Source organism: Desmodus rotundus, chromosome 5, assembly GCF_022682495.2.
Source record: "Desmodus rotundus isolate HL8 chromosome 5, HLdesRot8A.1, whole genome shotgun sequence".
NCBI lineage: Eukaryota > Metazoa > Chordata > Mammalia > Chiroptera > Phyllostomidae > Desmodus > Desmodus rotundus.
In genome coordinates, this window is record NC_071391.1 from 51313109 (window position 1) to 51337731 (window position 24623).

At 48.9% G+C, this 24623-nt stretch overlaps 1 protein-coding gene across 8 annotated transcripts in view; it reads right to left on the reverse strand.

Moving 5' to 3' along the window:
- The window catches only part of TENM4 (teneurin transmembrane protein 4), a 737502-nt gene that overhangs the window by 207271 nt on the left and 505608 nt on the right, over positions 1-24623 (reverse strand). For all 8 annotated transcript variants that reach the window (XM_053924565.2, XM_053924563.2, XM_053924561.2 and 5 more), the window contains 3 exons: positions 20786-21044; positions 10502-10600; positions 9006-9241 (listed from right to left, as the gene is read on the reverse strand). In XM_053924565.2, the coding sequence (XP_053780540.1) occupies positions 9006-9241; positions 10502-10600; positions 20786-21044 (594 nt within the window). The remainder of the gene's footprint in view (positions 1-9005; positions 9242-10501; positions 10601-20785; positions 21045-24623) is intronic.

Here is a 24623-nt window from a genome sequence, read left to right on the forward strand (position 1 = left end):
TCTAGAATAAAAACAAGGACTTAGAACACATCCTTTCCAAGGATGCTAAAAATCTGTAAAAATAAATTCCTTTTCCATACTCCTGGGGTGAAGTTGTGGCAGGCGCACCTTGGACCCATGATTGGGGTGACTTCCTGACCAACCACGGCTACGCTGCCTCTCCGGGGGCCTGGAAACTGCCCCCAAGCCCAGGGCCTCTGAGACCTGGGACAGTGTGTTTTCTCTGCAGAAGCTGCTGTTGTTAAAAAACATGGATATAATAGTAAACTCGGGTCCTTTCTTTTTTTTTTTTATTTTGTATTTTGCTGGATTTTATTTGATAATACTTGGCTTAGGATTTTTTTTTTTTTTTGATATATTGGGTCCTTTCTTTTTTATGACCTTTCCAAACTTGGGACTGCTCGAGTTGAACACACCTTGTTTGGCAGGGAGGAGAATAGAAGACAAGTCTCATTTACAGTAGTCCTCACGAGTGAGGACTGTAGGGGTGACTGTTACTGCATGCCCACAACAGCCTATTCTCTACATTCCCAGAGGACATGAGGCTCAGAGAGAGCAAGGTTCTTGCTGAACATCGCGGTCATAAAGGAACAGACGGGGTCCGAGCCTGGCCTGCGCGCCGCACTGGCTATGTTTTGGCACCACCTCTGGTTTCCCCTGTCTCAGTTTCCAGCAATCATTCTTCACTCTCACATCATCTCACTGCCTCTAGGCTCTCCATCTCTGTTCCCGGTAAGCACTCGAATCTCTACGCTTTCCTTTGCCTTTCCCTCCACTCCATGCCTTGCAACACCTGCTAGGTTCGGTCCTGACATCCTCCCCTCCTTTCTCTCCTTCAACAAACTTTTGCTGAACACACGCCACACCCATGACAGACCCTGCTACAAGAAGCTGTGGCTACAACACAGAGCAACATGGAAATTGTTTCTGCCTCGTGGAGCTAACGGTGGACACACACCTGAACCAGTCCATGACACAGTCAGTCAGTAACAATTGTGGTGAGCACTATGAGCACCATGAGAGCGTACAACTGGGTTCCTGGCCGAGTGTGCGGAGCTCAGGGCAGTTTCGCTGAGGATGCGGTACATGAGCTAAGCTGTTGAAAAGGAACCGACTGGGAGAAGGTGGGGTGAGGTGGCAGGTGTCCCTCTAGGAATGAAGATCCTTCAGCCTCTCTGGGTCTCAGGCCCATTGTAAACTCCTCTGCCTCCCTCCTTCATACCCCCACTAAACCAGCTGACCCAAAGTGAGACACAAAGCCAAACACTGGCAGGACTGTGGGGGAAGTGGACACGTGGCTGGGGGCCCTGGAATTCAGTCCTATCCTTCTGAGGAGCCCCTCGCAGTGGGTAACACAAGCTTTAACCTGTCCACACCCTGTGACCCAGGAATACCGCTCAGGGGAACACCCCCCAAAATAAATGCAAGAAGACAGGGCAGGAGGCACAAAGGTGTTCACAGGGCGCCATTTATAATAGCAAACAGTTGGAAACAGCAGGAGTACAATGAGAATAACGGCACAAATATAGTAGAGCTATTAATCTTGTCAAGAATGAAAATTGTGTCAGTTTTTGAAACTGCATGAAAAAAACGGCCCATGAGAAAGACAGAAGAATGTAAACCTGTGAATTCATGCTGACCACAGAGAGGCCTGTGGCTGCTATCCGTCAAGGAGGTCAAGTATAGCACACGGAAAACCTAGAATGTTTCCGTTGTTTGCCCTGATATTTTGAATCCGAATTATATAATAAAATTTCCTCAACAACACTTTGATATTCTAGGCGTCTGACGGTTATTGGAGGTAACACCAGAGTCTGAATCCAGTAAACAAACCACTTCTTTACTACCCCGCTCATAAACAGCACCTAAAACTACCGAGCCGGGGACTAGATGAGTGGGTGCCCGAGGCTGAGGAGGAGGAGAGAGCACTGACCACAAAGGGGCATAAAGGGTGCTTTTTGGGGCGATGGATATGTTCTCTGTTTTGATTGTGGTGACAGTCACACAACTCTGTCAAATTCACAGAGCAGTGCACCTAAAAAGTGTTCATTTTTTGCATGTAAATTATATCCCAATAACTCTGATTTTAAACACAAGTGGTCAGGGCCTGGCAGCTCAGCGGGTGTACCAGTAAGGGAGACATGCCTGAGTGTGGTTTGGTCTCAAGCCTGGTCTTGGGTCTCTAGGATCAGCCAGAGCTCTGATGTTGCTAGGAAAAGGAATTATGAAGAGTGAGGATACTGATGTCCGCTTGCCCTCCAGATCCCTCTACCCGTCCCTGTGCTGCTCTGCACCCAGGGAGGCTGTGCCCGGGGCCTAGGTTGGTGGGCTCCCTTGGGCTCTGGCTTCTAGTTGAATTCCACCAATGGGAGGAGATCGGGGTGGGGAGGGCGGAAAGAGTGGTGTCTGCAAGATGGAAAATTTTCTTTCCTGCTGATCCAAAACACGTTAAATGACGTAATCATTTCTTCTGGTCCTCTGTTTATTCCTATACTACAGATGAGAAAAGGCATCTGAAGAAGTGAAGTCTTTGCCCAGGTGGCACAGTCAGTGGCAGCAGAAGGACAATGCAGACAAGATCCCCGTCTATGGAGTCCGGGCACATAACCCTCGCTCCTGTCCTTCCAGACACAAGAAGCCCACCCCACGCAGGCAGCTGTCTTGTCAGAGCAGTCTTCTGTCCTGGGCCGCGAGCCTCTGCCCGGGGCAGCCCCGCCCAGCAAGTCTGCCCCCTCTTCCGCGTGGTATTTCAGACAATTGCAGAGAGTCTGGCTGGCCTCCTCAGGTCCTCCTTTTGGGAGTTGGAAGATTTTTGTCTGGGGTCTGTTATAAAGAGAACAATCTATATATATCTTGCTATTAGCAATTCCCACAGAGCAGCATGAAGGAATCAATCTTGGAGAGAAGGCTTTAATACAGGATCCTGTATCTTTATCACTTTTTCTTCCTCCTAAAAGATCAAGTTCAATCATCTCCATTTCCCATTCTTTAGGCTATAAAGCTAAATCTATGGCTTCTCTCCAAAAGGCATGATGTGAAGGCGAACAGAAAGGAGAGAAAATGAGCTTATTCCCCACTAATAACACCTAGGCACAAAGTGCAACAGGCCTGCGCTTATGAAGCAAATGGCATCTGGGATCCTGCTATTGCAAGAGCTGAGCCAGATGGGGCTAATGGGGAGAAGAAGGAGGGGAACACTCACCCTGGCCTCTATTTCCAACCCTTTCTCTAGTCATCACGTCCATTTCCCTTGTACCTGAGCCCCGGGACATAAAACGCACATTTCTGCCACCATACTTTCCCCCACACTGTTCTTCTGTCTAGAAAAGCCTTGGCAGGTTTAACCATTCGCATGGTCTTTTATTCGACCAAGTCTTACCCAGCACAGCTAGCTTGTGCCAGGTTTTGTGCAAGGAACTGACTATGCAGCAAGACAATGAGACATTAGGAGATGGGAGAGTAAGCAACACCGCCCCTAAAGAGAAGAGAGGCTAGTATCCCTTCTAACTGGGCTGCTGCCATGCTGAAGTCCGGGCTGCACAGTGAAATGTCAGAGATCATGAGAGAGCCCGTGCAGATCTGTGTGAGTCACACTTCATGCCACTGTCCACCTGGATCCAAGCTCTTCCAGACCAGAAACTGCAATAATATTCCAACGAGCAATGCTCTGGAAATAACTGTCTTTTGAAAAGCAGCAGTTAAGCTGAGCGACATTTTCAGTTATAAATTAAATGATCGCCACTTCGAGCAAGGGCTCTGATTTTGTTTTTTTCAATCCACAATCAGTTGTGGGGAAGGTGAAAAATACGACCTAATTAAAAAAGAAAGACTCCCTCGCTGTGATCGAGCATGGAGGGATGCTCCACCGTCACTGCTAGGAGGCCGCCCCAGCCCACATTTGTGACTCTGCCCTGACATGCTGGCTCGATCTCCCACAGGAAGGGAAGTGTCGACCAGGCAGGACCAAGCAGGACTGTCTTCTCCCTCCACACCCTGGGGGGAGGTAAGTGGGCTCCAAGAAGGGGCAACAGTCTCCTGAGGCCAGCAGCAAGGGAAACCCTTTTTGTCAAGTGACCTGTGTTATTTTCAATATCATCCCCTTTAATCTTTTCATGAGCCTCGTGTGCAGTACTATTACTCTTCCCACTTTTCAGAGGAGGAAACCAAGGCTCCAAAGGGTGGCGCAGCTGGGGAGTGCAGAGCTGGGATTTCCACCGAATCAGTCAGAGTCCGACTCCTGTCTCCTCTTCCGATTAGAACACGGCGCTGCCTTAGAGAAATCCTGGTGGATGACACCCCTGCCCAGCAGCACAGACCTGGACCTATGATAGGAGAAACAGCATCTGAGGATAACCTCCTGTCTCCGTTTAAATGTAAAGCTCTTCCTGATTTTTGTATTATTAACAGGCCTTTTCCGCCTCCTATTCCGAAGGCCTACCTGGCGGGACAGGCGATTGAAGAGTCCTCAAGATATTAATCCACAGCCCTTCTGCGGCACTCAGAGTCTGCTTTTCACACAGAGATTCAGGACGAAGGGAAGCTGTCAGCGTTCTCTGGATAGAGGCAACTCTCAGTGAAGCAAAAATGAAAGTTTGTCCTAGTTAAAGAAATGACGTGAGGTGCTTCATGGTAACGACTCTTCTTGCGGCTGCTTCCCTGGAGCGGAGAGACATCCCCACAGATATCTTCTGACAGGTCCCCCTGGTTGTTCTGTCAGCTGCCCTTGTGACTAACATGGGCTGGGAAGCCCGCAGGCGCTGCAGGGAGACAAGGCTGGCCCAAGTTCTTGCTCAAGACTTACTAATACCCTCTTCCATGTGATGCTAATAGCACTAATAATGCTACTAATAACAATGGGATCTAATTTTTGTTGAATGCTAACTCTGTGCCAGGCAGTGGGCTGGGTACTTAGTACAAATTATCTTCCTGGAATTTCTCAACAATGCTGTTAAGTACCTACTCTTATTATCCTCATTTTACAGATGTGTAAACTGAGGCTGAGGAGGTTACATAAACTTGCCCAAGGTCACAAAGATTGAAAGTAGCAGAGCCTAATTTCAGAAATACACATCTTCTCTCTGAAGAGGTTCCCCAGGCTGTAGAGGGCCCTCCCTAGATTCTCACCCCAGGCCGGGACAGCCAAGTGAAGAGGGGTGGGGCCGGGGGGAGGGGCTCTGGCCCAAAGGCGAAGCCCCAGGCCCCGCAGCAGTTTTGGTGGGCGCCAGTTGCGGATCCCAGTGTCTCCGTCTTCCTGTGGAAATAACGGCAAAGGTCCCTGCACATGAAAGGTCACCGTTTGCTCGTTTCCAACTAAGAAATGGAGCATCAGATGGATCTGTCGGTTTCCGTGCTGGTGTGGCAGCCCTGGGCAGACCCCGGGGAGAGAGCACTCCTTGTCCACCCTCCGAGTCCTCCCCCCCTCTGCTGGTGAGGCGACGCAATTCTTATCTAGAACTTGATATGATGTAGAAAATAATTACAAATGAAAAGGTTATTCATAATTTTTAAATGAGTTAATTAGTAAACCCAGTCAGACTCACTCATTATAGTAATTAATAATTGATTATACTTGAAATTAAACACAATTTTTCATCAAAAAACTAATTACATATCTGTGCTTTTGCCTGTTGATTAGATTGGTTGGCCTGCTGGAAAGAGTCTTTGTTAAGGATATTTATGCTAGGCTGAGACAATTAATTTGATTTTTAATAATTGACAATTCCTTACAAGTTAGTCATCACGGCCTCTGAGGTAGCTGAGCAACAAGCCGCTAATCCGCTCATCCCTTACCCACAGGAGCTGGAGGAGATCAGCAACCAGGGTGGGCACCCGCAGCCCCTGAGGAAAGCTAGGGATGGCCTCGCACCTGCAATGCAGACACCTGCACTAACTTACCCCAGCCTCACAGCCACATTTGGGAAGTAATGGGTCTTCTTGCCTATTTTCTAGATGAGGAAATCAGGGCTCAGAAAAAGAAGCTGCCCAAACACCGACAGTGGCCACGTAGCAGAGCTAGGAGTGGATCCGGGCGGTGAGAGGTGTGTGTGAGCTGAGTCTCCAAGTAGCAAAGGGAACACCCCAGACTCGCCTCTCTGGCCTGGTTCTTGGCTATGGAACCCAGAGTCTAGTTTTAACGTTTCTATACAGATAGAGCTTTATTGGAAAGATGTATTTATTCCTGTCAAGAGGCATTATCAATGGACTGACCACTAATACCTTGAGGTGCAAATTCTAGTAAATCAGCCTCAGATCTACCCCTCCTTTCCAGCCACATGGTCACTGCCTTAGTTGAAGCCCTCAGCTTCCTCTGACTCATTGACTGCAATAGGACCTGTCCTTCCGTCCTCTACCCTTACCTTTCTAAAGTGAAAGCTGACTGTCCTGCCGCTGCTGAAAACCCTCCAATGGCTCCCCAGTGCCTGCTGAATAAGGTCCTTAACTTGGCCTCCAATGTGATCTTCAGAATCTGACCAAACTCTCCTGTAGTAACTCCAATACCTCTCAAATGCTTAAAACACAGGAAATGTCTTTGCCGCCACACTGTCCTCTTTTGAGTGTGAAACTTCCCTCCCTGCACGTCTATTGATGGTTAACTCTGAGTGAAAGATTCAGCTAAAACATCACCTTTCCCAGGAGCCTCCCCTAGCCCTCCTGGCTGGGGCTGGGTATTCCCCCAGCCTGAGCTGCCTCAGTCACTGACAACATAGGGGTTACACCTCAAGGGTAAGGACCATGTCTTTAGCCCTAACCCTTAGACTATGCCTGGCTCAAAGCAGGTACCTCGTATGGTTTGCTGAATGAAAAATAAAAATCACAGAATCAGATTCAAAGACTATCAACTATCAAAGTTGCAAGGAAAAATAACGATCATCCAGTAAAAACCTCTAGTCAGAGCTTAAATCTTATTCTTACTATATAGTCATCAAGCACTATTTGTACCCTTCCTGTGACAGGGAGCTCACTATCTCCAACAGTAGTTCCTATCTTTAGACAGCTGAGGACTGGCTACACATTTTCATTAAATGGAAAAGGAAGACCATAGGATGGAAACAGAAGAGAGCTAATTTAATCACATGAAAATTTATTCCTTCTCCCTGAACTAGGCTATGCAGTATAAACCTTAAGACTTCAATGTTAAGCAAGTCTATACACAGTAAGGTACTTGACCCTTGACAAACAGTGACACTGCTTGTTCAAAAGTCTACGTGTTGAGAAACAGAAAATGTCAGTCAAAAGCAAGAGGTGTACTAGTGGTTTGTGGGGACACAGTGTATTGGTGGTGCCCGGAAGAAACTTTCATGCTGGGTGATGGTGCTTGGAACCCCACATCCCTCACCTGTAACCCATCAAAGTCTATCCATCACACACCCCTCCCCCAGAGTCTGGTGGAGTGCTGACCTCTCCCAGTCTGGGTGTTCCTTCTACCCAATAACCATAGCAGGATGGCACACACCTAGTGAGTCATCAGTATCCCCCACTGCTGTGACCACGACAGATACCATTGATCAATCACAGAGAATTTTCCTTTGAGTCTGAATACAGCCTCAGGATCCTTCTTAACACAGCTTTCTAGGAGCAATAACGAATCCATCACGTAGAAGAGAAGAAACATGTGTGCCAACCTGGCCCCGGAGCCATGAGATTCTAAGTCGATCTTCACAAGGGGAACAGAGACCTGGCACCCAAAAGGAGCTTTTTATAGCTCAAGATATTCCAGGAGGCTGCCTTGTTTATAGGACTATCATCTTCCTGATTACTTGTTATGAAATTCAAGAATCTTGAGAAGGAAGTGACTTTACAGCTCATATCATCCCAACCCCCATCTACGCCTGAATCCCTTCCGCACATCCTGAACAAGTGGGGGCCCCTGCTCCCTGAATCTTCCTAGTGACGGCTCCTGCTATGTCTCCAGACAGCCCATTGTTCATCTAACATTCCTTCACTTGGTACAGAGTCCTTTTTCACAATGGGCAGCACTCTGTCTTCCTCTGGCCAGTTAGTTCAGTTCTACTTATTGGGCTTCTACTGGACAAATCCCCTTTGCTGACGAAATTATCTCAGAATTCCTTAGCATGGGTTCAAGGCCTTTTCAAGCTGGCCTGACCTACCTTAAATCTCAGAATTTTAGAATCTGAAGGTTGGAAAGGACAGAGGGTGAAGTTGACCCCATTGGATGCCTTTATTAACAGGCTGATTTACACAGAGGCAGTAGGCTCTACACAATGCCCGCAGACCTCTTCACATTACTATCTTCCCTGGGAGAAGAGCAAAAAGGGGTCCGGAGCAGGAGACCCGAGCATGCAGGGGGAGGCATCCTGCGGTAGCAAGGTGATGCACCAGGAGGGGTGTCTTACATTGTGGAGGTGCTCTGGGGTCAGGCAGGAAGGCCCGTCCGTGCTGCTTGCAGTCTCTGCACATCCCTCGGCCAGCTCTAACGCTATGTTACTCCTGTCTCCTGGGAGTGCTCTTCTCTGGGTTCCTAACCATGGTTTAATTTTGGACCCTGGCTCCCACAATATCCTCGGACCACTTTCCCAGGCCTTTACCTTCAGACCTGAGGTCACACAGCCCAAATTTTGGCAGTTTCCATGCTACCCCAGGGCACCCCACCTCCTTTTGCTCCTCACTGTGGCGACAGAGCACCAACAGGGGAAGCCTGCTTGCTGCCCAGCCTCTCCAATTTATGCCACTCAAGTCACACAGATCACCACTTCAGACACTGGTCTTAGTGAGTGCTTATGCCTGATGGCAGGCATCCAAAACATGAAAGAGAAGGTGCTAAGCTCACTTCCAAGGATATGTTCAGAGAGGAGAAGGGGGCCCCAAGGAGCAGACTTTAACAGTTTGGGGGTACAGGCCAGCCTGGAGCCTCAGAGCTACAAGGCTCTCCCTGCATACTTTGACTGCCACGCTGGTAAGGTGCCTTCACTGCCCACAGGTGTCCTGGCCACTGCCCTGTGGGCTAATGGGGAGTCCAGGGAAGCTGGGGTGAGGGAGGTGCTTACCCACAAAGTACGCCAGCAGGATGACTAGCGTGGCTGAGATGATGATGGCGCTCAGGGCTGCACATTTCCAGTTACAGTACTTGGAGGGCTTCTTGAGGTTGAAGGCTGGCCGGGCAAAGGTGCTGCGAGGCAGGGGCCGGGGTGGAGGTGAGTACACTGTGCTGGAAGTCAGAGGGTACCCTGGTGATGTGGTGCAGAAGAGTGGGGAGGTGCCTCCCGGCTTGAAGAGGAAGTGCCTGTGGGTGGAGAGAAGTTAGAGGGTGTCAGAGTCGGCTGGCTGGCTCCCTAGGGCCCCAGGTCAACCTGGAGGACAGAGACAGCAGTAGAAGCATGCAGAGGAGCCTGGAGAGAGAGAGAATCTCACAGGAAGACGGAGGGACAGGAAGAAAGAAGAATCACATACCAGACCACAAAACAGGGCACATGAAGACGCGTTTCCACGAAACACGGATGGGACAGCCTACCCAAGGAGAAAACCACCCAAGTCAAGGCAGAAGGTGATACCGACTCGACAGAAGGCTGAATGTTGAGATCCCTTTTCCTGGGAAGGGATGGGGCCAGAAATGCTGTAGCTTGGGGAATAAACTAGCTGTTGTCCAAAATTATTGCAGTAACTTGGAAAGTGTCTAAAGTCCTGTTCTGTTCCCTGGAAATAATGAAACCTAAAATTTTTCTTCTCCCTCCGATACCTACTTTGCCAGTAAATCTTGGTGAAGGACTAGAATACCATTCACTTAAAGAAGGCTTTGGAAGTGTGAGAACCAAGAAACTGCCACTACATTCGGCCATGGTCCAGAGTCCATAGTGGCTGTTACACAGCCAATGGTAGCAAATGCCTGCAAAGCACTTTGCTCAGAAGCCGGACGGCTGTCCTCCAAGCCCCTGGTAAAAGCTCTGCAGAGGACAGACAGGCAGCTGCACCCTGCGTCCTAGCTACAGTTTCGAGGGCAGCGCAGCATGGTCAGAGCACATGGTTGCGGCCAAACTAGGTATCAGGAAATCCTCCACAGCTTGGCTTTAACCATGGCCATGGGAAGACTTGTAACCAGCCTGGGAAATGGGGTGCACTGGTTGCACTGCATCCTCCCAAGTCTCAGGGTCAAGGGTAAATCTTAGGAGTAATCTCACACCCTGCTATGGTGCAAGATGCCTCAGGCCGCAGAATTCATACTCAGGACCAGAATACATATAATGCAGGGCCTGTTCTGCATAGAAATCGCTGTATGAGATGGCTTTCAAAATGGCAGAGGCAGCCAATGAGATGCCAGGAGCTGCATATTAACAAGACTTCTGTTAATATGCTGGGGGTGGGGGTGGGCAGGGTAAACCAGGGATAAACTCTTGCAATCTGAACATGGACTTGGGAATGAGCATGCAACATGGCATCATCACCTCCCCCGAGGAGATCCCAGGGAAAGGTCTCAGGGTCCGCATGCAAGTGCAGGAGCCACGGGAAGAGCACACACGGAGAAGAAGAGCATGGGGATGTCACCTACCCGTCACTGTAAGCCCCATCATGGCGGGAGGCGCTGAGAATGTCCATCTCAATGAGGTTGTCCTGCAATGTCCCTAGGAATGGCTGCTTGCCTAGGTTTCTACGCACACATGGAGACATGAATGAAGCAATGAGTCATGCATCGATGAAGGGGGACAGTAGAGAAACACACAAAGTGGCTGTTTGGTGCAGCTGTGCATGAGACCAGCGGTGCGGTTTCCAGGCGATGGGTCTGTGTGCAAGCCACGTGTGCAAGGTGTCTGCCTGGCACAGAGCGTACAGGGGAGCATTCTCTACACAAGCCAGAATGCCTGGCTGTTGTGTGCATCAAATCACAGCTTGCACTGACGAAGACTCATTACGTCTCAGGCACTGAGCTAGGCATGTCACATCCACCTATCTCAAATCTTCAAAACAGGCTACACGAGGAAGACAGTATATCCCTATTCTACAGGTGAGCAGGCAGAGATGGAAAGGTAACAGGACTTGCCAAGCTTATCAGCTAGCAAAGTTTAAGGTAGGAATTTGAGCTTAGGCTCATCTGGTTCCAAAGCCCATGTTTTCTCCTCTACTTGATATTGTCCGCCTCTGCGTAAGCAATAGCTACAGACGCTCGTTTTGCCAGTCCACAGAAAAGAGACAAGCATTTTGGGCCATTTTTTCTAAAGCAGTGGTTCTCAAACTTGAGTGAACATTTAAAACACCTGGAAAGCTGTGCTTCCTGAGGTCCACCCTCAAGATTTGGAGTCGGTGGGAGTGGGACCTTAGAGCCTGCATTGCTTGCAAGCCCCAAAGTTGGCGCTGACCATATTTGGAGTCACGGTTCTTTGGCAGGCCAGGAACCTCGGTGATGACTGAGTGGTGAAAATGGCACCCACTGCAGACAGAGGGGTCCCTTTTGTTCCCCCAAATGCACTGAGGGCAGTGCAGCATCCTGTGACTTGACTATTTCAGACCTGGAATGAAGAGAGACATACTAGCCTTTTTTGGTCCCAACCACGTTTGCTAATTGGCATCATTCACACTTGAGTGCCCTGGATGGTGTTTGCTGACATTTTCAGGACTGCTGCCACCTCACTTGAAAACCCAAGAGCGAACCATTTGGACAAGCCGAGGCTGGCTCGCATGTTGCACGCATGCAAGGGAAGGACTAACTGCAAAAAGCTGACTTTTGGCTACGGCCCAGCTGGGGGCCTTCCTTCTGACTTCAACCAGGTCTTCAGAACCACAAAACCCCAAATCAAGTCCCTTTTCTGCCACTTTGCTGCTGTGTGACTTTCTATAAAAACTTGGACCTCTTCTAATTGTGTACTTCCTTCATCTGTAGGATGGGGACAATACTGAACTGACAAGGTTGCTATAGGATCAACTGAGTAACTCTTGAAGAATTTTTAAGGGCTGAACAAAGATGGTAGAAATACTAACACTGAGTATAAGAACTGCTATCTATCCTGCATCTCCCACGTACTAGCCACTGTTCTGAAGCTCCGCAGCTATGTCCTAACATAAATCTTCTTCCTTCCTGCAAAGTCAGTGCCATCGTCCTTGTTTTGCAGGCTGGCAAAGCAAGGCTCAGAGAAGTAACTTTTCTAAGGTCCCATCACAGAGCAGGTAAGCAGCAGGCCCAGAATAAAACCTCGGTTTGTCTGACCCCAGAGCTCGGGCCTCACTGCTCACAACCCTGTGTCACTGCCCAGCTGTGGCTTTGACCCCGGCCAGCTTCCCAGACCAAGATGAGGAGGAGCTGTATGAAGTACCTCAAAGCTCCACCGCACGTGTTCCCAGGGACAGTGAGAGCACAGGAAACACTGTTTTGCAGCTGGGCCACTATCACGGCCATGGTAGCGGGGACCTCCCGTTCTAGGGAGTCCTGAAGCCTGGCTGGCAGGCTGCTCTAGTGGTGTTCAGGGACCTCCCACAGTGACTGAGGGAAACTGAGGGTTGTGGAAGTCCCTCAGAGTGGCCTCATTTCTGTCACCAAGGGGGCGGCCTCACGGCACATGGAGAGGCACATAGGCCCTGGGGTCAGACTGGTCTCAGCTCCATCACTCACTGGCCCTCAGGCAGGTGAGCTGACCTCAGATCTCAATGAGCATTAACAAACTGGGAGAATCACTCTCCTTATAAAAGTTAAAGGGTAATTTGGATCATGCCACATCTCTACTCACAACCCTCCAATGGCTCCACCAGAATAAAACCATAGTCCTTCCCAGAACTACAAGATCTTGCAAGATCTGGTCCCCCAGCAAGTTCTATTTCTGTGTGTCACACACATCAGCCTCCTTGCTGTCACTCCAACAAGCTAAGCCTTTGCTGTTTTCCTGAATCGCTTTCCCCCAATTTCCTGCCTAGGTCACTCCCTCACTTCTCACCCTAACTAGAATAGCTCCCGCCCTCCCACCCTGGCCTCCTGTGCTGCTTTAATTTTCCCCACAGGACCAGACACACACCATACACACATGCTTATTGTGTTTTTTTTTTTTCTAATGCAGTTTAAGTTCCATGAGGATAGAAATCTTATCTTACTCTCCGCCCATGTGCCCAGAGTCTAGCAGAGTGCCTGGAGCATGGCAGGAGGCGCTCAGTAAATGTTTGCTGAAAACTGTGAATGGTGGGGTATGAGAAGGGAAGCACTCCTGGCACACGGCAGGCACACGGTTGTTGAGGGTAGCACAGGGGAGGTTGTATTACCATTTCCTCTGTTCGCTGCACTTCAGGAGGGAATTTTCAGTCTTTCTACAGTTCATATGCCAGGTCCCAGCTGGCCCTCCCTGCCCCTGCCCAGAGGGCCCAGGATGGAGCTCCTGCCACCTCCCTGGGGCCTGAGGCTGCCTGCAGGGCACGTCCCAGCGAACATCTGGAGGCCTCCGGCTTGCATCACTATTCAAAGACTAGGCTCTCAGCCAGTCACATCTATACCTTAAAACCCATCATAAACAAACACATTCAGAGAAAAAAAAGGCATAATAAATAAAAATCAAAATGTTAACAGTGGGGATTTTCCAGTGTCTGGATCAAGAGTGATTTTTATTTTTACTTTTATAATTTAAAAAGAAACGGTTTCTTCAAAGAGAGAGGACACTTATGTAAGAGGGACAGGTCTTCAGGAAGAGGCAGTGCAGCAGAACGAGGGGTTTCTGGAGTGCCAGCGCATAGGTTTGCGGAAAGAGCTCTACGCTCACGCCAATTTGGGAGGACGTGAACACCTGCCGAAAATGCTGCCTATCCTGAATGCTCCCACTGTCCTGAAATAACCTCACCTATACTTTTAAAACTTAGTTCCGGGTCCAATTATTAGGCCTCATTTGATTGACGCTGGAACCAAAACCCAGAGAGGCACGTGTCCTGCTCCCACACACACTGCAAATCAGTGGCAGGGCTGAACCTAGATCAAGGTGTTCTGCCTCCTGGCTTAAGGCTCCCCACTGAATTTCCTGTCTGCCTCCCACCCCCAGCATGCTGGGCATCCTGTTCTTCTGGAAAAGAGAAGTTACAAGGGTTTCCTGGTGGGGACCCCAAGTTCCCGAGTCCTCCTTGAGCCACAGTCTTGTACGGTCTCCAGCTCATTGCTGCCGGAAGACAGGTATGGACATTGAATTCATTGGACTCTCACCTTAGTGGGTGTTGTTACCTTATTATGCAGATGTGGAAACTGAGTCCCAGATAGGTTAGGTGACTCCCCAAAATCCTATGGCAATAACGGAAGGTTGAGATGGGACTCGAACTCAGATCTCTCCGACCTCACAGCCCCAAGCCGTCTCTCAGCAAAAGACACTGAACGCTTGCAGGGCCCTGCAGCCAAGGGCGGTGTTGCTCCTAAAGCTTTGCTGGAGTGGAGGGGACTGGCTCCCCTTTAAGCCTGAAGGAAGGCCTTAGACTAGTCCCTGAATTGCCTGAAGGGGCTTTCCAGTTGCATTTCTCTTAACCAGGGCAGGCTCAGCTCGCCTCCCAAGGGCAGAACAAATAGCTTCTGGGAAGGAAATGGCCAGGAAGTTGCAGTGGCCACCTCTCCACTATTGAACAAAGAAACAAGAAATGAAGCAAATCTTCTAGGCCATAGTGACCCTTTCAAAAGGCTAATCCTTTAAGATTACTGCCCTATTTAAAAAGAGGTTGATAACTACTCATCTCTGCTCCTACCACCCTCAGGCCCCAGGCCCACAGCAAAAGTGTAACCTCTTTTTCATATAACTCCAGGCCCTCCATTACTGATCCCCCTGTACTGTCAGCTCCATGAAGCCTTCAGTGCTCCCACTTCACCCAACTCTTAGTCATCTCTCCAAGATAATGAGCTCTCCCTTGGCTCAGTGCACAACTGTCCATCACCTCAGAATTCCTTTCTCCCCTGTCATTTCCTCCAAATGCCTGCCCCGGAAGCTACCTCTCATAGTCAGGTGGCACTGGGTAGTGGTTAGGTATGTGGACTCTGGAACCACCTGGCCTGGTCATGGATCCTGGTGCTGCCACGTACTGGCTGTGGTTCCTTAGGCAAGTTACTTAACTTTTCTGTGCTTCAGATTCTCCATCTTTAAAGGGATGAGACTGCCTACCTATGCGGAAAAGAGTAAAGACAGCAGTCTTGACTGCTATCGTTTCAAAGGCCTGCTTATAAGGTTGGCCCTTGGCTGGTGTCTAGAAACTTAGGTTGCAGGCAACTGTCTGCCATTAACTGTTAAGAGTAGCTGACTGCCCTGGCTGTTGTGGCTCAGTGGATTGAGTGCCAGCCTGAGAACCAAAGGGTCACTGGTTCGATTCCCAGTCAGGGGACATGCCTGGGTTGTAGGCCAGGTCCCCAGTAGGGGGGACGTGAGAGTCAACAACACATTGATGTTTCTCTCCCTCTCTTCCTCCTTCCCTTCTCCTCTCTCTAAAAATAAATAAAATCTTTTTTAAAAAAAAGGGGTGGCTGACTCACTGTACCTAAAACATTTGTACAAAATATATGGCTTATGGTGTGCTAAACACCTACTTTCCCTCTGGGAGTCTGGAATGTGGGTACTTGGCAGGCAGAAGGTGCCTATGGGCACTGAGTCTCCAGTGCGCTTCCTTGTTTGGAAGCTCATTAGAGCACCCAGCAGGGCTCTGTGAGTGTTTGTTATGGTTGCTGCTTGATGTCCAAGCAGAGGGAGCCACACCCTCCTTTCATCACCCAGTGCCCCCAGTCAGAGCATTACCCAGAGTGCGGTCCTCGTTCGTTCACTATGGGTCGGGTCTGACTCCCTCACCGGACTGTGAGCTTTCTACATGGCTTATGTGTCTTACGCAGGTCTGTGACTGAATCACCAGATGGCAGGGATCACTGTCCATCCCAACTCCTTGCAATGCTCAGGGGTTGGCATGGTCCACCAGAGGTTCCTTCGTGCCATTCCGGGAACCATACTGGGGCTGGGTTGGGGACCACGAGGATGTCCTCCCATCCCTGAGGGTGAACAGGGCTGTTCCTCAAATTGAGTGTGACCTGAAAATGGGCCCCAGGCTCCCACACCAGGCCTGAGATCAGATGAGCTGGAGCCAAGGTCTGGCAGCCTTTTGCTCTGGCTTCCCCTTCATCAGACAGGAGCCTGACGGGTTATTAATCAGATAGTCCCTGGGAAATCAATTAAGAGTCTGCTGCTGCAGAGTGTGAGGAAGTGGGTCAAGGTTTAGGGGACCCTGAACACATGGCTTCCACCAGAATGGACTACAGATGCACCTGCAGGGCTGAAAGAAACATCTGACCCCAGCTCTAGGGAGCACTGGTAGGCCTGGTCTCCCCCCCTGGGGACTCAGCCACCCTTAGGGGGTGCCTTAGTCACAGTGGAAGCAGAGAAAGGAGAGGGTTAACCAAGTCCTCTCTCTCCTTTGTCCTTCTGCTAGCCTTTCTTTTTCTGCCAGCATGAAATCTAAATCCCTTCTGGTCATCCTACCAGCTGTTATGGTATTTTCTCAGCTATTTTAGTGTCTCAACAGAGACTCAATTTGACAATTAGGGAAATGCCTGTGACTGCTTCTCTGGCATCAGGAGGCTCCCTGTTCCGGTGGGGCTTGGCTAACAATCGTTCAGGACAACTATCGCAAATAGACCCTGCTCTCTTGGGCATCTCGACCTCTGTTCAGGCTGTGCTTCTCAGGCACCCCCTACCACCTCAGCTCCACCTGGGGACTCCTGCTTGCTCTTCAGTTCTCAGTCACACAGCACCAGGTCCACTGGGAAGTCTTCCCTTTGTTCCACTCAACTCTCAGGTGAGTACAGTTATTCATTTCTTTGTTCCATCATTCATCTATTTTACTTGAGTATTAATATTTATCAAGCACCCATCAGGATGCAAGCCCTGTGCTGTGTGCTGGGGAGTCCAAGGCAACTAAAACACACATTCTCTGTGCCTACCTCTATCATAACACTTATTCTACCGCAAGAGTCTGTTCTCTAAAGTGTCTTACCTGTTAGGCACACAGTAGGCCTACAGTGAATATTTACTGAATAATAGAGTGCTACATAATAAATAGTTGAGCACTTACTATGTACTAAGACATTTTCAGACATTCCTCATGCATTTGCTACAACAGCCTTATGAGACATGATGGCTGATCGGATTAAAAGTGTCTAAAAATTCCTGGGCACTTCTCCCTTTGAGAAGTGAGGATTATCGTCCCTGCCCTTGAAGCTGGCTGGCCTATGACTGCTTTGACCAATAGAATATGGCAGAAGTCACACTAAGCCAGTTTCAGGCAGGCCAAGCCTTAGAAGGATCAACGACTTCTGTCTCAGTGCCATGGAGCCCTGAGCCCCTGAGTGTGAAGTGCAGCTCCCTGCTGGGAAGGCTGTGCAGAGGCCCTGAGGCCACATTAGGGGGAGAGGAGTCCCAACGAGCCCACTTTTCAGCCGTCTCCCCCAAGGTGTCTTCTCCCCCAAGGTGTCGGTGTCAGCCATGTGATTGAAGCCACCTTCAGACCAGCGCAGCCGACTGCTAAATACCACGGATCGACCTCAGTAGACACCACGTGCTGCAGAAAAGGAGCCCTGCTGAGTGCTTCCTGAAATCCTGACTCACGGTGTGAAGTATAACCAACTGGTGGCTCTTTAAGCCACTCACTTACAGGGTAGTTTATGTGTGTGTGTGTGTAGCAGTAGATAATCAGAACAGGTAGTTACTAACATTTTCTCCTTTTTTTAAGGGAAAAACATAAGGCCTAGGTTCACAGCTAGTGAGCACTGGGGTGTGGATTTGAGCATAGAGTGTGTCTGCCCCTAACACCTGAGCTTTGACCAACTCACTACAGCAAATGAACCACCACTTGTGTCCTCCGAACATCAATCAGGACCAGCCCTACCTCTTCCAAGGAGAGAAAAGACACAACCTACTATTTCCTCTCAACTCCTCTGGTGAGTAGGGGCTCAATAAATATATTTTGAGTGACTTATTTTCTTCACAATGTTAGTATGGGAAGCATATACATACGGAAAAAAGGGAAATGGTTTTTATAATATGACTGTAATGTCAGACACTGTGCTGTGTGCTTCTCACATGATATTTTATTGATTTCCTCCCAACCCGAGAGGAGTGCATTCTTATCTCAATTTACAGACGGGGACATCAAGGTTCCGGATGTTGAGGCACTTGCCTGGCTAGTACCGTATTTTTCGGACTATAAGACACACTCCCACCCCGCCTCCCCCCAAAATTTGGGAGGAAAATGGGGGTGCATCTTATAGTCCAAATGTAGCTTACCTGGCTTGCTGGGGTGGGGGGAAGGTGGCGGAGCAGGTTTTTTCCCCTACTTTCCTCCTCTAAAACCTAGGTGCGTCTTATAGTGTGGTGCGTCTTATAGTCCGAAAAACACGGTGAGCGTTAGAGTCAAGACAAGGGATCCAGGAGGTCAGACTCTAAAGCCCATGCTTGTCCCACCTCGCCAAGTTGGTCAAAACTACTTGTGGTTCTATCTGCCAGACTTGACCCTGATCCTGCACCCTGCTGGTTTTGTGCCATCAACCAGCGACGGTCAGCATTAAGATCCAGAATTCTGATTGTGTTATCTATTATGTTCGGTGCCCCTCCCAGTTCTAGGCCATCTTGAGAGGCACAGAACTCGGGTCACAGAAGAAGTCTGTGCCAAACATTTCACCTGCTGTTTCAAGGATGAGCAGGACTTCACGAGACCAAGAAGGGAAGAGGAGGGTGACTCTGGCAGAGCACTATCCAACAGCAGGTGCAAAGGCACTGAGGCAAGAAGGAGATGAGGAATTGGGGGAAGACTGATAAACACACACACATGCACACCATATATTGAATATTAAATACATAATAATTACGTTATACTTAGGCATGGATATATATGAAATGGTGTACATGAGTATATGACAGCAACTTAACAGGGTTATCATTTGGTAGTAGAAATGAGTGATTTTCTTTTCTTGCCTATTTCTGTTTCCTAACTGTTCTACAGAAAATTTATCACTTGAGTAATAAAATACAAGGGAAAAAGAAGTCAAAGTTCTAGGTAGTTTGAGCAATGGATGTAAGAGGACAGAGGGTCAGAAAGGCAGGTGAGGACCGGCTGATGAGGCAAGAAAGGTAAGCTGGGACCACCTTCGCATCTCAAACTAACCATCAGGAAAATGTCCCTGCTGTTTATGTTCTATCTTCTGTTTCCCTGAAAAACCTGGGGAACCACTTACTTTGATCCTAAGTGACAAAAATGACCATCCAAGCAAAGGGAGTGACTACCGCGTTCCATGCAGTTCACCGGAACCACCGATTATGTGCTGGCTTCTTTCAGCCGTGTGCCCGCATTCAGTAAGCACACGGGGAATATGGAGATCTGATTAAGCTCCTTTGGGTGGGATGACACATAATTATCCAACTTAGTCACTGATGAGAGCAAAGGAGACATATGGGGAAAAGTCACACATGATTTTAAAAGATGTCAACAAAAACAATATTAATTAGGAGACTGGAGGCGTGTGGCAGGTTGGGCTGTCTCTCTGAGAAATTCGCCTTTGGAAAAACCACGCTGCAGGAGTAGGTGGCACAAAAGGATGCGGAGTTTTCTCTCCCTGGACCCCACAGGGTCATTGTGCAAATATCACAGTCATGTGCCAGGCAGAGTCAGATGGGTGCACTTTCCATGTATAGATTAGTTTGCCTTCCGTAAATGTATGATTTTGTCCTCTCCACAGAAAAAGAGGAGTCTGAGATAATAAAATCTACATTTCCTACTACTTTGAGCAACAGGGTAGAAAATTAAGAGGTTCCAGTTGTGCCACCCTGGGACACTTCATCTCTAGTTGAGAGAAAGTGGGGAAAGGCTCTGTCACCCAAAGTCAACAGTGCTTATCTCAGAGGGGTAGGTACATGGGTAAATCTAATTCTCATCTCTGCATTCTCACCAGTGAGATTTTATTGTTCTTATAATCCCAACAGAGTTCAATCTTGGGAAAATAGTGGCTAGTCAGAGGGAAGGAGGGCAGCTACAGAACTGAAGCTGACGGAAGCCGGGAACCGAGGAAGCCCCCTGCTAGGCTGGCAGAGGGAGCGGTGGCTGTGGTTCGGGGAAACAGCCCTGCACGTGCAATCGGGCACCCTCAGCGGTACGTCAACGGCTTCTGACCCTCTCAGATTCTCAGCTTCCTACACTCGCCCATGGACCCCTGATGATAATGCCCTTTATAGAACTGTGAGGGTTACACCATATCACAGGTATGAAGCTCCTGTAGCCCAAAGTGTACAATAGGAATTATCTGGACTCTGGGTATAAAGGGGATAGGCCAGCAGGAGAGGAGAGCCAGGAGAGGGGTGCAGAGGAAGGGCGAGAACACTCACTGAGCGCCCACCACAGGCCCGGCAGGCCCCATACCAAGGCCAGGGTGACCAAATCACAGTAGGGACGGGAGGAGGTGTGGGCCCAAATCACTGAGTGAGAGCCTAATACTGTCTGCCACGTACCTGTGCTGGATACCTTCACACTCATCAGCGCCATCTACTTTTAAAACAGCCCCCTCCAGTGAGCAGCATCCCCATTGTGTGGCCAAGGAAGATAAAGCACAGAGGGGTTTAGCAACTTGACCTAGGTCATACCTTCAGAAAGTGGCAGTCTTGGGGTAGTGGCAGCCTGGTTTTGACGGCTGTTTGATTAAGTTCACGCTCTTTCTGCCCTATCTCCAGCCCATGGTCTTTCCCTCTGGAAGCCAGAGAGTTGCATCCCTAAGCTGTGTACCTGACCCCAGCTTCCTGAGACCCTGGAGTCTCAGCCAGCAGCCCTCTGGTCATCCCTAGAGGCTCAGCCCAAGCCCGCCCACACCCCGTACCTGGTCTCCAGGGGGATGTTGCTGTTGAGCAGCCAGTTGTCCTGCGTGTGCGCCGCCTCTTGCGCGACGCTGCTGGCAGGGGGCTCTCCAGACAGTGAGTGGTCCGTAGGGGCCGGGCTGGGGTTGCTCCTTGGAGTGAAGTTGCCCCGGTTCAGTGAGTTAATGGAGGCCGCGTGGTGTTGGTTGGGGGTGTGGGCGTGCGAGAGCGGAGGTGGCGGCGTCCGGAGCCGAGAGTGGTTCTGCAGGCCGCCAGGGTGATCTAGGGCACAAACACGTGGTCAGCGGACAGTGCCAGGGGCTGCATGGCTGGACGGCTGAACGGGACTCAGCAGGAACTGCTAGATGGTGAACAAGCTCTGGCAAAGCATACATATTAGTGATGCATTCAACAAATGTTTACTCAACAGGTATTTATTGAGCAGCTACTATTCTAGGTGCTGGGAATACATCAAGGAACAAAACAAAACAAAACAAAACCCCTGTCCCCATTGAGCTTAAATTCTTGTAGGGCGGAGACAATAAATAATGAAAGGAAAGACTAGCCTTCTTTGTCACTAATTTCACACTGTTCCTTTGATACACTCTCAGTTTTCAAAGTGTGGCCTGGGACCAGCAGCTTTAACATCACTTGAAAATTTGTTAGAAATGAAAATTCTTGGGCCCTAACCGTAGACTTAGTGCATCATGAACCCTTGGGTGGGGCCCAGCAGTCCGACTCCACAAAGTCTCCGGTTGATTCTGACGGGTGCTAAATCTGAGAAGCGCTAATACGTGTGGCAAATGAAACACACAGGGCTCCCTGTTTGTGACACAGGGCCCAGCAGAAGTAAGGCCTACTTGAGTGTGGCTGGTCAGGTGTAAGACGGGTGTCGTAACAGAGTTTTAATTTGAACATTTCACCTAAAACGTCATCTGGTGTGCTTGAGTGTGAGATTGTTATGTTACAGAATTACATGCTCACGATTTTGTGATAAAAGATTGTGCAAAAAAAGAGGGGGAGGCGTTATCTGTCCCAGACCCTGTATATAGTTTATCGAGATGGTGATGAATCTGAGAACACACAGCGCCGGGAAGGGGCCTGTATACGTGGGGGCAGTGGTGAAATTTTAGACAGACTGGTGACATTCTAGACTAGGTGGCCAGTGACGGACTCGTGGAGAAGGTGAATGTTGAGCAAAGGGAGTGAGCCTAATGAGAAATAACCTGGAATATATGAAAAAAAACACCATTAACATTAATTGAGCACTTACTATGTGCCAGGCACTATTTGGAACTATCTGCAAGTTTAAATGTAGCTAATCCTCACAACCCCATACACAGCAGCTACTGTTTTTACTCCCATTTTACAGATGAGGGAATCAAGATGCTTTTGTTTACTCCTTTCAACTACTCAGTAGATATTATCACCAAATTTATAGATGGGTAACTTAGAGCAGGTAAGTAAAGTGCCTAAAGGCACATGGCTAAGTGGATGATATTTACAAAGACATGTCAGATTTCTCGTGATGCCGCCCATGAGGCCAGGCCTGGAGGCAAACCTTCAGTGCCACCCACCCAAGCTACGCTAACAGAAAGCCTGGCCTTCCGAAGCTGAGGATGTCACGAGGGGGCAGAAGTGAGGAAGCTGGTTTCATCCCAGATTCTGCCACTTACTAACCACACAGCTGTTGTTACGGACTGCCTGTCTGGGTCCGCCCAGTATCCCTATGTTGAAGCCCCAGCCCTGAACGTCGGTATTTGGCAGCGGGGGCTTTGGGAGCTAATTAGGTTTAGACGAGGACAGGAGGCGGAGTCCTCATGAGATTAGTGCTCTTACAAGAAGAGACCAGAGAGTTGGATTTCTCTTCCCCCACCCTGCGAGGATATAGCAAGAAGGTGACTTTCTGCTAACTAGGAAGAGGGGCCACCAGACACCAAGTCTACCAGCACCTTAATCTTGGACTTCCAGAACTGTGAGAAACAAATGTTTGTTGTTTTAACCACCCAGTCTAAGGTGCTGTCATAACAGCCCATGCTATGGCAGAAATTGGTATTGAGAAGTGCAGTATTAGTGTGACAAATATCTAAAAATGTGGACGTGGTTTTGGAATGGGGTAATGGGTAGAGCCTGGAAGAGTTTTGAAATGCATGCTAGAAAAAGCTTATATTGCCATAAAGGGACTGTTAAAGGTAATTCTGGTGAGAGCTCAGGGGACAAGGAGGAGAAGGAGAAGAAGGAAAAGGAGAAGAGAACTGTAGGGAAAGCTTCCATCTTCTTGGAAAATACTTGAATATTTAGGTATAAAATATTGGTAGGAATATGGACATTAAGAGCAATTCTAAAGAGGTCTTGGACAGAAACGAGAATGAGGTTATCAGACAATGGAAAAACGGTGACACTTGTTATAAAATGGCAAAGAACTTGGCTGAACTGTGTTTGTGTTGTAGTGTTTTGTGAAAGGTAGAAATCGTGAGCAACGAAATCAGGTATTGAGCTGAGGAGATTTCTAGGCCAAGTGGTGAAGAAGTGGCTTGGTTTCCTCTGACTGCTTATAGTAAAATGCAAGAAGAGAGAAATGAATTTAGGAAGGAATTAATAGGCAAAAAGAAACCATGACAAATATTTGGAAATTTCTCAGCCTCTCCATATTGGCAAAAAAAAAAAAAAAAAGAGAGAGAGAGAAAGCCAAAGAGGCGGCTGACTGGCCATCTGGTGAGCAGATGAACATGGGTTTACACCATGGACCTAAACAGCCATCCGAGGAGGAACAGGGCCAGTTTGAACCGAAGGGGCGGGAGATGGAAGACGGACAGCTATTGGACTTCTTAGATTCCACAGGACAGGGCGATACAGGTATTAGGCTGCAAACTTGCATTATTTGTCAAGAAAAGGGGAGACTAGCCTGAAGGTGATTCCGAGGTCATCAGGGCCACTGGGCAGTTTCCACAGGTCTAAGACTAAGACAATTTGTGTCATGTAACCTCTCGGAGCTTCAGTTTTCTCATTTGTGAAATCGGGGGTGAGCCCGTTACGGGAATCGCAGAGCTACAGTGATGTCAAATGGGGCACTCCATGGGAAGGAAATCTCCCTGAAGTTCACAGTTTACAAAGTATGCCTCTTCAGTAGTTTCACATGAGAATCCCGTATTTCATAGAGGAGATGAGACTCAGTGGGTCCACGGTCCACACCAAGGCGCCTATGCTATTCCAAAGCCTCTGCTCTTTCTCAGCCCAGGAGATGGCTTTCTGGAAACCATCAAGCTCTGTTAAGTGTGAGACACTATCACTATTATGGCTATTTTTAGTGGAAGATGCATCACTGTCTGCTTTTTAAGTAACCCAATATTTTATGCTAATGGGCTACAAAGCAAATCTGGTGAGAGTGGTGGGGAGAGGATGGGCAGAAAAAAAAACCCCAGAAACCAGAAACCCATCCGAGCAATCACTCCCTCCTTACAAACTGCTACCTTCAGGGAAAGGCCCATGCGGGCGAGGACTACCAAGTCCTTCAGAATTTGATTCACATCTGTCATTCCAGCCTCATCTCTCATCAGCTCCCTCCCTGTACCCTCCGCTCCAGCCACACTTTTCCACGGGGGACGGAGATTTGCTGAGGCAGCTCAGTGACTGAAACCTCAACTCCAATGCGGACGGAACCCAGGAGGGCCACAGAGTGCAGTTGGTACCCTCCAAAGATGTGCCATGATGCGGTCCTGGACCAGAAGGGAGAGCAGGATGCCCCTCGGTGGGAGGGGAGAGAACCTGGGGTCCAGCAGAACAGGAAGAGGGTCCCACTAAGAGACCAGACAGTCTAAGACTAGGCAGAAGGCAGGAATATGCAAGGTCATTTGTTTTGTC